Here is a 12,516-nt window from a genome sequence, read left to right on the forward strand (position 1 = left end):
TGCGAAAGAATACGACCAAATAAATATAAATATCTATATACTAGGACCAGAGAGAGCCAGAGAGAGCCAGAGAGAGCCAGAGAGAGCCAGAGAGAACCAGAGAGAACCAAAAGTATCCAAAGAGAACCAAAAGTATCCAAAGAGAACCAAAAGTATCCAAAGAGAACCAGAGAGAACCAGAGAGAACCAAAAGTATCCAAAGAGAACCAGAGAGAACCAAAAGTATCCAAAGAAAGCCGTCAAGTAGAATAGAACCAGTCTTGAAATACCATAAGCCTTGTATTGTGAACCACCCTGATTCAGAGCATGTTACCATCCGTTATGTGCAGACAAGACAAATATACTTACATGATCACCAGTCTTCTAGTAGCGTCTATTGTTTTTGAGAGAAAAAAAAAAAAAAAAAAAGATGAAGAAAAAGATAAAGAAAGGACGTGAGATAAAGAGAGAAATCTTCTACCTTTTATACCTTGATTACAGTAGCAACAATTTAAGGAGACACGCAAAAAACACTTCAAACGCAATTCTGAACGCTACTGGCATCCAGAGACAATGCAACTAATACCATTGGAATCGCCTTCAACTGCCCTACAATATGATATGCATTATTACTACTGTATACACACAAGATATGATATAAACTCATATGGTTTATTTCGTTTATTGATTAAACACAGTCAGCTTGTTTACATTTACATCTTGTATTCGGTTGATAACGGAAAGTGAACAATTTGATTCGCTTTGGATTTGAAAAGTTCGAGCAAAATGTAAACAATAACGGGTTCTTTATCAGTATAGTTTTGCAGTGATTGCAGTATATAAATTACATGTATTCACTATTTTATATGTACAAGCAGAGCTGTCAAAGTTCTGGTGCTACTGTCACCAACAGGATATGCTCTTACTTCTTTGAAAAGAATGTTGGCAAGTTGCACGGAAAACAAACAAACAAAAAGTCATCGTTCAATTAGAGTGAGCATATTGGCAGTAGTGCAAGCAAACCCATTTGAAGCTATATTTTACAATGTGTATCCAAGTAAAAGGCAATCTTGATCCGCTGCTTTTGGGCCTGTAGAACACTTGGGTGACATGACGCCGCCTCAAAATACAGTATTTGCATGATTTTTAAAAAAGTGTGTATGTATAAACCAGTTGTCTGTCTTCGTTAGTGCTCAGTAGAAACCTCACATGTATTTCATAATTAGTATTGCCATCTATTTGCTAAAAATTCCTAGTAACAGGAGATGTGATGGCCCTTACACTTTAATAAAATGGACATTTGGCATTAGGTTCCCAAGCGTATATGGTATTATAGCATTGCCTTAGTGGCTGCTATAGTATAGCCTAGTAGTGGTATCTCAATGTACAGTACATCAAACCTCAAGTGCCATTTGCAATTTTGAATAGCAAGAAAGTTTGCGTTTCATATTAGGCCATTTATTTGAATATGTAATAAACAATGATTAATCCGAGTGTCAGAAACAAAATGTGCTTCAGAATCAGGCAAAAGTAGAGAGAATAAGCTACTATAATACTTTTTTTCAAATTGCAATCCTCTTTATATTAGCTTCAAGATCGTAGATTACATTGATATCAGAAGCACTCAAAATCAATTGAATTCTCGCTTAACGTCTATTCCAGATTGGACAGATTTTGATCTAAAAAACGACTAGATTCATCTATTTTGCAGAATTGGACTATATTAGATGCGATGATCATCTTATACTTTCTAATGCATTTCTGGAGTGCTTTTCAAGGCGCATCGAATGATGGTGCTTATGGCAGATGTTTATAATAAACGCATCGAGCAATATCAAAAAATATGAAATGAGGTTTCTAGCAAAAATGTCAAAAACTTACATATAAAAGATACACAAACGACGTTTCAAGGGTTGCTTTGGATCGATAGCAACATTTTGATGTAATACATACCATAGTAAAAGTCATCATCTTCAAGGTAAAAAAAAATGCGATTGTTTGATTTTCGATGAAAACCATGAGGGATACCTCATGCTTTTTGGTCCCCAAAAAGTTGAGCAAGGGTGGCAGGAAGTTAGTGCTAGATGAAAGCAATGGTTTGATACTATTCTGACAATCTTAAACGGCTTTGAACGCGAGAAAAAGCAGCTCAAATACACTCATATTTTGCTGTATTAGGGGCACTGAGGACTAAGAAATGGAAATACCAGTATTCTACTTGCCCGTATATGAAGTAGCTAAGTGTATATGAATGTAGAGCATTACATAAGGATCAAATCCACAGATAATATGAAAGCTTTTTATGTGTAAGTGGAGGGTCAAAATGAAAGTAGCAGTATTTTGATAAGATACGCAAGGGCAACTGGTAGCGCAAGCTGCCGCTGTGCAGTTTAGTTCTCACCGAAGCGAAGCGAAAGTAGATAGTCATCTGAAGCATAAACATTCATATGTTATAGTAAAAATCTTCATTTTTGCGGCCAAAAGCGCGATCGTTTGATTTTCGATAAAATGCATGAGGCATCTCTCATGGTTTGGAGTCGGTTCTTGGTCATATTTCTGGGTCTCCAAAAAATGGAGCAAAGGTATCGGTAAGTGCTGAATGAGAGCAACTATTTGGTGGTATTCTGACGGCCTAAAACGGCTTGCAAGGGAAGATATCGGTAGTACAATAGTATCATGTTTTACATTATTTTGGCCTGTTGTTGGCTCGAGATTGATGCGATCAATCTACTTTGCAGATTGAGTATGCTGCATGAATTAAAGTGAAATGGTGTGAGCCAAAAATGAAAATATAATAAAGCTATGCAGTTTAGGGAATATCCCTATGCAATGTGGATATTATAGACCTAAACAACATATAGAAAATGATTATACAATGAGAATACAATAAAGCTATGGAGTAAATGAAAAATTTATTGTATCATAGGGTAATAATAAGGGTATAAAGACCTAAAATAGCTTTCGCCTGGCTGCTCTGAACTCGGGAGAGGTCTGGATGTTGGGCACTCTTTTCACTTTTTGTTCAGGCAATGCTATAGGAGTATGATAAGTTTCAAGACGTCGTAATGTGGCTGCCTGCGTGTTCCCCTTTGGCTTATTCAATATGTCGATAGATGCGAGAACGATATTTTTCAACTTTGGGATGATCGAAATAGCAGGTATGCAGCGATGGATATCAGTGCGATCAATCGGGATATGGAAGGTATAAAGTTTGTAAAGGGTGTATATGTAATCGTGATCGTGTGCAATGAGATAGGCGTCAACATGTTCACCGCTTGATATCAATCCTACGAGTTTAAGTTCTTTAAAGCCTTTGATTTCAGCTGCATCGATTATGTCCTTCAAGTATTTGCCAATTTTGATCAGGTCAGTTGTAGATTTGTGTTGCTGTTTGCATGATTTGGCCTCCAAAGTCAAAAGCATATACTTTGTAGCATTGTGAACAATTGAGTAGTCGGCCTTTTTCACATGCTTTGCCAAAGAGGGATCAATTGAAGCGAACCTGTTATTGCTCTCCTCTATTTCTTTGTCAGCAGCAAAGGTTGTTGAGTATTCGGTGTTAGGGAAGAATGAGTCCAGCATAGGCAAGAGGTAGTCCTTGATAATGGTGTTTTCATTTGCGCCCTTGATTGAGTAGCTGGTTCCATATGTTCTACTCAATGAAAACAATATCGACTTGAAGCGGATTGGTAAATTGGTTGTGTCTAGCAAATCCTCGACCTTGGACGAATCACCATTTTGAATCAGTTCTATACATTTATAGACATCATGCATTGAAGGATTCTCGACATCAGCAAATTGACCATATTTGAGCTTCATTTCTCTGCATGCTTGGACATAGTCAGTATTCCTCAGGAAATCAGATTGCTGACGATCATCCAACAAAAGAATGCCACTCAGAGCAAGCTGTTCTTGTACAGACAATTTACTCTTGTCCCTTCTGCATCTTTCAATCAGTGCATTTCTCTTTTCAATAAACGATTGTGATAAATTGGTCCCATCGCTCAAAATCCATTGTACGCTACAGTCTGCTGACACGACTTCATCCCTTCGGTTTGTAGATACGAGGTAATCAAAGCTGGTTTTACGGGCCGTGTATGCTAAGTCTTCTTCTGAGCTGCTATCGCATGATTCTGGTGCAAAAGAACTATCGTTCGAGGAAGACTCAGAGATGGAGCGATCAGAGGTAGCAGGTTTTTCATCAGTAGGTTGCGATTTGGCTCGACTATTTAAAAATTACATCAGGAAATCTTTCTCTATGATAATGTAAAGTATCAATATTACGTGGGTTGATCCTTAGACGAGCGTGTTCGTAATTCTAATGATGCTTGTAGAGAAAAGTGAGCTGCTGTATCATAGCCGTCTGATTCCAATAGTGTTTCCACCTGCTGCTTCTTCGCATTCAAAGCTATCTCTGCCCAGAATGACCTCTCAAGCGTACTACCTTTCCAAATTTCGAACTCACGAATCAACTCGCTTTGGAATGGACAGCTCTTGAACGCGCGCGACTCTAAAATGTTCTTGTAGCGGCTATTTGCACGAGCCTTTTCTCGAAATCCATATTCGACAGCAAAAGCTTTTAAGCTTAAGGACGCAGCATTGTCAAGACACCATTTCACATCGTGCTCTATCATTTGATTGAATTCTGAATTAAAAAGCTGAAAAAGCATTCAATCCCTTATTTCAAGACATTCAACGTCACACATATATTTGTTGTCCAAAAGGCAGCAGATGTTCAACAGTTCAACTACATTATTTTTCATCCAGAAGAAAGCGGGCCGTTCATCAATGCCATATATTGCCCTAACCTGCAATCAATAGGATACTTGATGGAAGTCTTAAAAGGCACCAGCTTGGCTAGCAGTGCTACTGCTCTTCTGTGATGCAACAGCAATGAACTGCTACAAGAAAGGTAAGGCAACTATCACAAGAATGCATATCTGATTTACTAAGCTTTTACGTGTTGTTTGTTTGCGTATGAATGTATTGATGCGAGGAACTGATACCTACTATTGACAACGCAAGAGTCTACAACGACTGCAAGACGTGTAAGAGATGGGCCGCCATGTGAAGCTGTTGCTGCCTAGCCAGCACGACAGCTAAACAGGAGTCATACGATTCATGGGAGGTTAGCTATGAGATCGGTTCTCTTACACTACATCCAGAAGAAAGCGGGCCGTTCATCAATGCCATATATTGCCCTAACCTGCAATCAATAGGATACTTGATGGAAGTCTTAAAAGGCACCAGCTTGGCTAGCAGTGCTACTGCTCTTCTGTGATGCAACAGCAATGAACTGCTACAAGAAAGGTAAGGCAACTATCACAAGAATGCATATCTGATTTACTAAGCTTTTACGTGTTGTTTGTTTGCATATGAACGTATTGATGCGAGGAACTGACACCTACTATTGACAACACAAGAGTCTACAACGACTGCAAAACGTGTAAGAGATGGGCCGCCATGTGAAGCTGTTGCTGCCTAGCCAGCGCGACAGCTAAACAGGAGTCATACGATTCATGGGAGGTTAGCTATGAGGTCGGTTCTCTTACGCTACATCCAGAAGAAAGTAGACGTTCATCAATACCATACCACGCTTTGACCTGCAGTTAATATGACGATTATTGAAGCCCTCAAAAGGTGTCGGTTGGGAAATTAATGGTACTCTTTCCTCTCAAAGCTAACCTTGGAAACATTTAGAGATAGCTGATCTCTCTGGAAGGCCTTCAATGGGGGAAAAAAAAAAAACTGGATTGATTTGGCTCCTCATGAAAATAAGCGAAATACACGATTACAATGAGAAGAGGAGTAGATCAAATAGTTCCCTCTCAATTAAGCCTGCATAAGACTCAGGACCACAACATAACACAATAAATTCAATCACAATTTAAAACCTGGAAGAGTTATTTGATAATGTGGATGCTTCAAATGGCCAAGAGCCCCATCATTTGATCAAATTGGATGCCCTAGACTCTAGCCGTGCCAACTTTTATGCCTTCAACGGTTTATTGGACCAATTTCATATTTATGCATAAAAGAATCTTTAATACTCTGCCTCCCAAACAGCACACATGCCCATACCAGAGCCAATACACATGCTGGTAATACCGTAGCGCTTGTTTTGACGCTTCAATTCGGGAAATAGAGTAGCTACTTGACGAGATCCGGTGCAACCCAAGGGATGACCAAATGCAATAGCGCCGCCATTGGGATTCACCTTTTCATCCGGAATTTCGAGTGCCTTCACTGTATAGATGGCTTGAGATGCAAATGCTTCATTGATTTCAAAAATATCAATATCAGAGAGCTTTAAACCGGCACGCTCAACAGCAACAGGGATAGCGTAGGCAGGACCCACACCCATCTACAGATTGTTAGTCGTGTATCCGTCGTTTCATTGCATAATTTTCTTACCACACGAGGAGGTACACCAACAGCAGCAGATGTGATGTATTTACCAAGGATGGGCAGACTCAGTTTTTGTGCCGTTTTACGCTTCATCAGTAAGACAGCAGCAGCGCCGTCAGAGATTTGAGAGGCATTACCAGCAGTTGTTGTACCATTCTTGCCAAAAGCAGCTCGAATTTTACCGAGCGTCTCCAAAGTGGAATCAGGTCGGATGCCATCATCCTCAGTAATAGTAGCCTGTTTTTGATTACCATACTTATCAATTTGCGTCACTGTACATGGAATGATCTCTTCCTTAAACCGGCCCGCTTGTTGAGCAGCATATGCCTTTCTATGCGATTCTACAGAGAAACGATCTTGATCCTCACGAGTGATACCATATTCAAGCGCAACATTTTCAGATGTGTAACCCATAGGAACCTGACAGTCAGCGACACAGGGCACTACAGAGATTTTGTCTGAGTAGGGAGTACGGCGATTGTAATAATCGGCTGTCATGGACTCTACACCAGCACCAATACCAATCTCAATGAGGCCACATTGAATAGCAGAAGCAATTTGCACACAGGCTTGGAGGCCAGATGAGCATTGACGATGCAAGGTGCTGACAGCTGTTGTCTCGGGAAAACCAGCAGCAAGAGCAGCCATACGCGAGGGCACTGCAAGATTACCTTCAGCGCATACATTGCCTACTGTAATGTCTTGAACCAATGCTGGATCAATGCCAGTTCTTTCAATAGTAGCTTTGAATACATTCATCAGGAGTTCTGTGCATGATCATATTAGCAATTGCTTTCATGTTCAATTAGGTAAACTTACCGTCAGCAAGCACATCTTTGAAACCACCCTTCTTTCCTCTGGTAAGAGCAGTTCTCAATGCTGACACAACAACAACATCTTCAGGAGATTTTACACCAACGTGTGTTACTTGAGAGTCAGCTAAAGCAGGCAGTGTAATAGGATAAGGCAAGGAAACCATGGCGATTTGTGTTTATACAAGTAATAATACAAAGAAGCATCTAAATAACGAGTATTTGTCTCTTTTTATAAAACAGCATTGACACACATGGTTAATTGGCATTAGTAAAATGTGTATATTACATTCTTCCGGATTTCCCAAGACTATTGTCGGTGCGACCAATCTATAAACCCTATTTTGAGATTTGATAATACATTTAATGGGTTTCTGATCAAAATTAAAGCAAGTTGGAGCATTGAGAGGACTCTGTAGTAGACTTATTATGGAAACCAATTGCTAGATGGAATGTGTTGTCGTATTCTTGAGCTACATTCAACATTTATGCAAATGTGGTGATCCAGCCAATCAGATGACAGATCATAGATCAATCCGAAATGAACGATTAAGCAGTTACTCTCTTTCATGTATCAATACCAGTCCTTATAGGTTGGAAGCATATACAATACAAGGTACATGATACTCCTCCAATGCAACGATATCGACCACAATTGGCTGTATAGTCGCTGTAAATCAAGATTCGTATCGGATCATTTTCCGAGACCCAATCTGTTACTGCCCCGCAATGGAGTCCAGGACCATGGGTAAAATACAATCTTTTTCACATATATAGCAAGGGCAGGAGTCTCTTTCACAAACTCTGTCATCTTATATCGCTGAGAGAGAGACACCAAAACGATCAAAGGAATCAAATGTATAATATCAACGCTCGTAACTGGAAAACTCGAATTAATATTGATATTCTCCAAAATTTAGATATTATCAAGGGCAAAAATTTGAACAAAAACTGTGCATACATTGCATATTTTTCGATACGCTGCCTCTCGGATAATTTGTTTATGAGATTTCATCGCTTACATCTGAAGTATAGTGAACAACGACTGGGCTCAGCGGCCGTGGCTGACGGTAGAGAAATTATTGCCATTCCTTTATAGAGACACACGATGGCTTCAGAAGCTCCTAAGAACGGGATTGTGGATTGGCTAGTACTATCGCTTGGCCAAGCTACTTTCTTATTTTTTTTATGAGTTTTATATTCGACAGCGCCAGTCCGCTTGGATTTCTAGCACAATATCATTCTTAAAGATTTATAAACGTTGAAATACTACAGATGTGATGGTTTGTAGGCCAGTATCCTCGATCCGGGAGGGCTATCGAGGGTAAGCGCATTGTATTAAAAATCCCTTTCTTACTGGAATTGATCAGAGGCACAGGGATAAAGAAGATAAAAAGTGATAAAGATGAAGGCGATAAAGCCTGAAGCTAATGACGATGAAATCCAGCTCCAGTTTCATACATTACTTTGTTGAAACAGCATTGTCAACACTTTGCCCCCTCTTCCATTGAAGCATTTAATTTTTAGCATGTGCTGACAGCCCATTTAACGCATTGAACCTCATCATTGATGAAAATAATAGAACCTTCTATGTCTTGAACCAGTGAAATAGTTCGATACCACATTTTTGCGGCACTATTCGCTCAGAGAGGAGAACACTCAGTGTCGATAAATGTCTACAGCACTGTAAAAGGCATAAATCAACTGCAACCACGAAATGTGCAACATGTAGCATAGTCAGGCAAACATTTAGACAGCATAGACAAAATGAATACCAGAGCCATTAAATTCTTTTCCAACAAACACGCAGACATCTTCAGCGTTTCAGTTCGTAATGATGAGTTCGATTTTATTAAGTTGCTTCTAAATGCCACACAGTAGCGTCAATCATTGATCTACCCAGTTGACAAACATGGTAAGACATAGGCGGTTTTCTTTACAAAGTGAGTTGACGTGATACCTAGAATGTCGCACCGAAAATCGAGTCAGCAAAAAATTATTTGCAACTTGTTAAATTACATTGTCACATCAGATGAATGGCGATCTTTTATTTACGTTACGCACACTTGTAGCGCATAGTATGAGTATTCCAGATGATTTTAAGTGCAACTAGTCGCTGAAATGATAGAGATAACCTCTATAACAATATAACTTATTACAGAGGCACAATATTGCTTTTCTGGCAGTAGATGAGAAAACAGGTGTTGAATTACGGAACCGAAGTTAGTTTCATTTAATAGAATTGCATTTCATCTTTAGAGAAGGACCTACTGCTGTGTTGAGCTTGTCGGACTAGATGAGTTCTACACAACTCAGATATGATCGGATCAAGACATTCATTGTTACTCATTCTTAATGACAGAAGGAACTATAAAGGTTGGGCTGTAGATGTTTGGGAATATACAGGGTTCGAACCTGTTAAGGTTAATTGGGCTGTGATGCTGTATTTACTAGAATATCAATCTCAATCGAGCAAATAACCGGATGTTTCCTGAAAAGTACTATGTTATATAAGGATTGTAGGAACTCTATCCTATTAGTTCCTGATTGTTAAAGGAAGATTGACTTTGTTGAACGATGTTGATTTGTATAAAAGGATCCCGTAACGTCTTTCAATAAAGGTTCTTCAGCTTTTAGTGTCTAGTCATTTCTATACATTCCTTTTCAAGTGTCTGTAGAAATCCTCTTTATTACTATATGTGTATCTTTCTAAGCTTGGATACAACAAAAATGAATCTCAAAAACTAAAATTAAGCCCTTGCATTAAACCTTCACTATATATACTGTAAAGCATTCAGACAAGCTAGTCATATCCTTTCAAAATTTAAAGAATTGTGCTGTACAAGGTGAATAAATGATAGACGAAGCCGGCATTGGAGAGGGAGTTTGGGGGAAGAACGTAACGCATCTAATTCAACACTAGATAGCATTGGTTTATAGGGGGGGTTACCATAGTGAAGCAACAGTGCAAAGCTATGGTAATAAGGCGTCTAATCCAACATTTGGTAACATTGATCTATATGAGGGCTTGATTGTATCGAAGCGAATATGCGAAACCATAGTATTCAAGCAGTCAATCTGGCCTTTTATTTTTAGTGCTAATAAGCTTACCAGCAACATAGCGCATCAAAATTTGTATGAATTAGCTTTACCAAAATCAATATGCCTCCTATTCGAATTAGAAGTTGCACAGACTGCAGAACTGCCTCTTCAGAAGACTTCAACTACTAAAGATGTGATTTATATCGGGTAAATAAAAACCATAAAGCAATACCTAACCAAATTTGACAGCTTTCAATTCTTCATATCTTGACACGTAGGTATTTCTGAGCCATCGGAATAACGTCAAACAATTGTACTTGAGTAGCAGTAACTTCCTGACACCTTTGCTCAACTTTTTAGGGTCCAAAAAAAAATGGCCAAAAATCAACCAAAAAGCATGAGGTATCTCTCATGGTTTTCATTGAAAATCAAACGATCGCATTTTTCATCTTGAAAATGAAGATTTTTACTATGGCATATATCAAATCAAAATGTTTCTCTTGATCCAAAGCAACTCTTGAAACCGCTTTTGTGAAGTTTCAACATGCAAAATCTCGACATTTTGGCTTAAAATCCGATTTCATATTTTCAAGATTTTCTCAACGAGTTTAATCAAATTGCCTTCGTTAGATACCCTCATTAGATGCGGCTTGAAAAGCGCTACGAGAAAGCATTAGTAAGTATGACCATATCGTTGCGACTTATATAGTCGAATTTTGCAAAAACGTTCAAAAGATGTGAAATTGAGTCGATTTTGAACGCCAAAATGTTTTTTTCCAGCATAAAATTCAATCTCCATTTGCTGTTATTTCAGCAGCATCCTAAAACAAATATATGCTTGATATCATCATTTACTGCTATCACAGACGCACAGAACAGCCTTTGGCGGCCTTTCGACATTCAACGCACTTAAGATTACAGTATGTTGTTGCTTGAAAGTCTTGGTTGTTATGAAATGTCAATGAGATTTTACAGATCTGCCTGAGTGAATTACGGATCTGCTCCATGGACATTCACTGAAGTTCTTTGTGAGAAGCTTTCAGCTCCATCAACACACTTGTTTCCTCACTTCCATTGGTACCAAAGTAGTTGGTAGTAGCTATCCCATTCAAGGAAGGACACCACCGGCAGAACTATCAAGATTGCATTTTGCTTGTAACCATCAAAAAGTCTATACTGTATCAATCAAATATGGATCACATTCTTTCTTGAATCCCTTTTTCTTCCTGCTGTACTATACACACTCCATTGTTCATCAATGGATCTGATACCCACTGACGTCTTACGTGAGATTACGAAATACCTATGTTTTGAAGACAAACTCAAGTACGCACTTGTTTGCAGAAACTGGCACATTGCCATTACATTTCATGGATTGCTCTACCACAAGATTGAACTATTTAAAGGCCACAGCCTGAAAAACGCGGTAAATACATTTAAACGACCAGGCAACGAAAAGCTTATCCAGACCGTGGAAGAGCTCGAAATCTACTTTCCATGCGACGATATCAATCTCATCACCCTCTTCAGTCACCTCAAGAAACTCACATCAGGATTTGTCACGTACTCTGGATTCGATTTCATGGAGATGGAGCATATTTGCGACATGACAGCGTATGAGCGTTCTGTGCAGAAATTAAAGCGTTTGGAGTACATTGTAGAGGACAACCTGCATTATCCATTTGTCATGCCCATCTTGAAATCGCCACACAAAACTGTCTATTTGAAACACATTAGCTATGCGTTCTACAATTGTGCCTTTTCGCAAGGAGAGATGCAAATGGAAGCCGCATTCAACTACGAGGCTAAACTAAGGCCCATGATACCCCTCTTGAAGAATGCGCCCAACCTCACGTTTTTAGAGCTGAAGCGTTTGCACATCACACCATTTGACTTGGAAGAAAATCATGAACAGTATGCGCCCAACCTGACCACACTCAAGCTAATTGACGTATTTGCAGGATTTGATACCAATGCGATCCAAATACTCACAAAAAAAGGCTTTCCCACACATTCTACACACAAAACAAATCACGCTCAAAAAGTTGGCATTGAAGATGAAGTCATTTGCACTGGAGTTTGATCAGAGCATGGATGGAATGCAATCAGAAATGAATGCCAAACACAACAGCAAGAGTCTGTGGCTCAAATATGTCACAGCGAAATACCCTAATCTGACCGAATTGGCCATCAACATCACCAAAGTGCACGAGGTATACCTTCTGAAGGGCGTATTTGACAAGCTGTAGATGTCGTCCTTTAGCGGACTAGCCCA

At 39.2% G+C, this 12,516-nt stretch overlaps 3 protein-coding genes across 3 annotated transcripts; 1 reads left to right on the forward strand and 2 right to left on the reverse strand.

The window, feature by feature from the left end:
* Window positions 1–2,928: 2,928 nt before the first annotated feature.
* ATC70_003793 (uncharacterized protein) lies at window positions 2,929–4,613 on the reverse strand (the record flags this gene model as incomplete). Its single annotated transcript, XM_064823148.1, has 2 exons — window positions 2,929–4,204; window positions 4,264–4,613. 2 exons carry the CDS (start codon window positions 4,611–4,613, stop codon window positions 2,929–2,931), a joined length of 1,626 nt encoding a protein of 541 aa, XP_064678460.1.
* Window positions 4,614–6,022: 1,409 nt separating this feature from the next.
* On the reverse strand, window positions 6,023–7,366 carry ATC70_003794 (uncharacterized protein; the record flags this gene model as incomplete). The annotated part of the gene is made up of 3 exons (XM_064823149.1): window positions 6,023–6,343; window positions 6,394–7,154; window positions 7,207–7,366. The coding sequence occupies 3 exons, from the start codon at window positions 7,364–7,366 to the stop codon at window positions 6,023–6,025; spliced, it is 1,242 nt and encodes a 413-aa protein (XP_064678461.1).
* A 4,133-nt stretch (window positions 7,367–11,499) lies between these two features.
* On the forward strand, window positions 11,500–12,490 carry ATC70_003795 (uncharacterized protein; the record flags this gene model as incomplete). The annotated part of the gene is made up of 2 exons (XM_064823150.1): window positions 11,500–12,192; window positions 12,242–12,490. 2 exons carry the CDS (start codon window positions 11,500–11,502, stop codon window positions 12,488–12,490), a joined length of 942 nt encoding a protein of 313 aa, XP_064678462.1.
* Window positions 12,491–12,516: the final 26 nt, after the last annotated feature.

Source organism: Mucor velutinosus (assembly GCF_035048745.1).
Source record: "Mucor velutinosus strain NIH1002 chromosome Unknown tig00000268, whole genome shotgun sequence".
Taxonomy (NCBI): domain Eukaryota; kingdom Fungi; phylum Mucoromycota; class Mucoromycetes; order Mucorales; family Mucoraceae; genus Mucor; species Mucor velutinosus.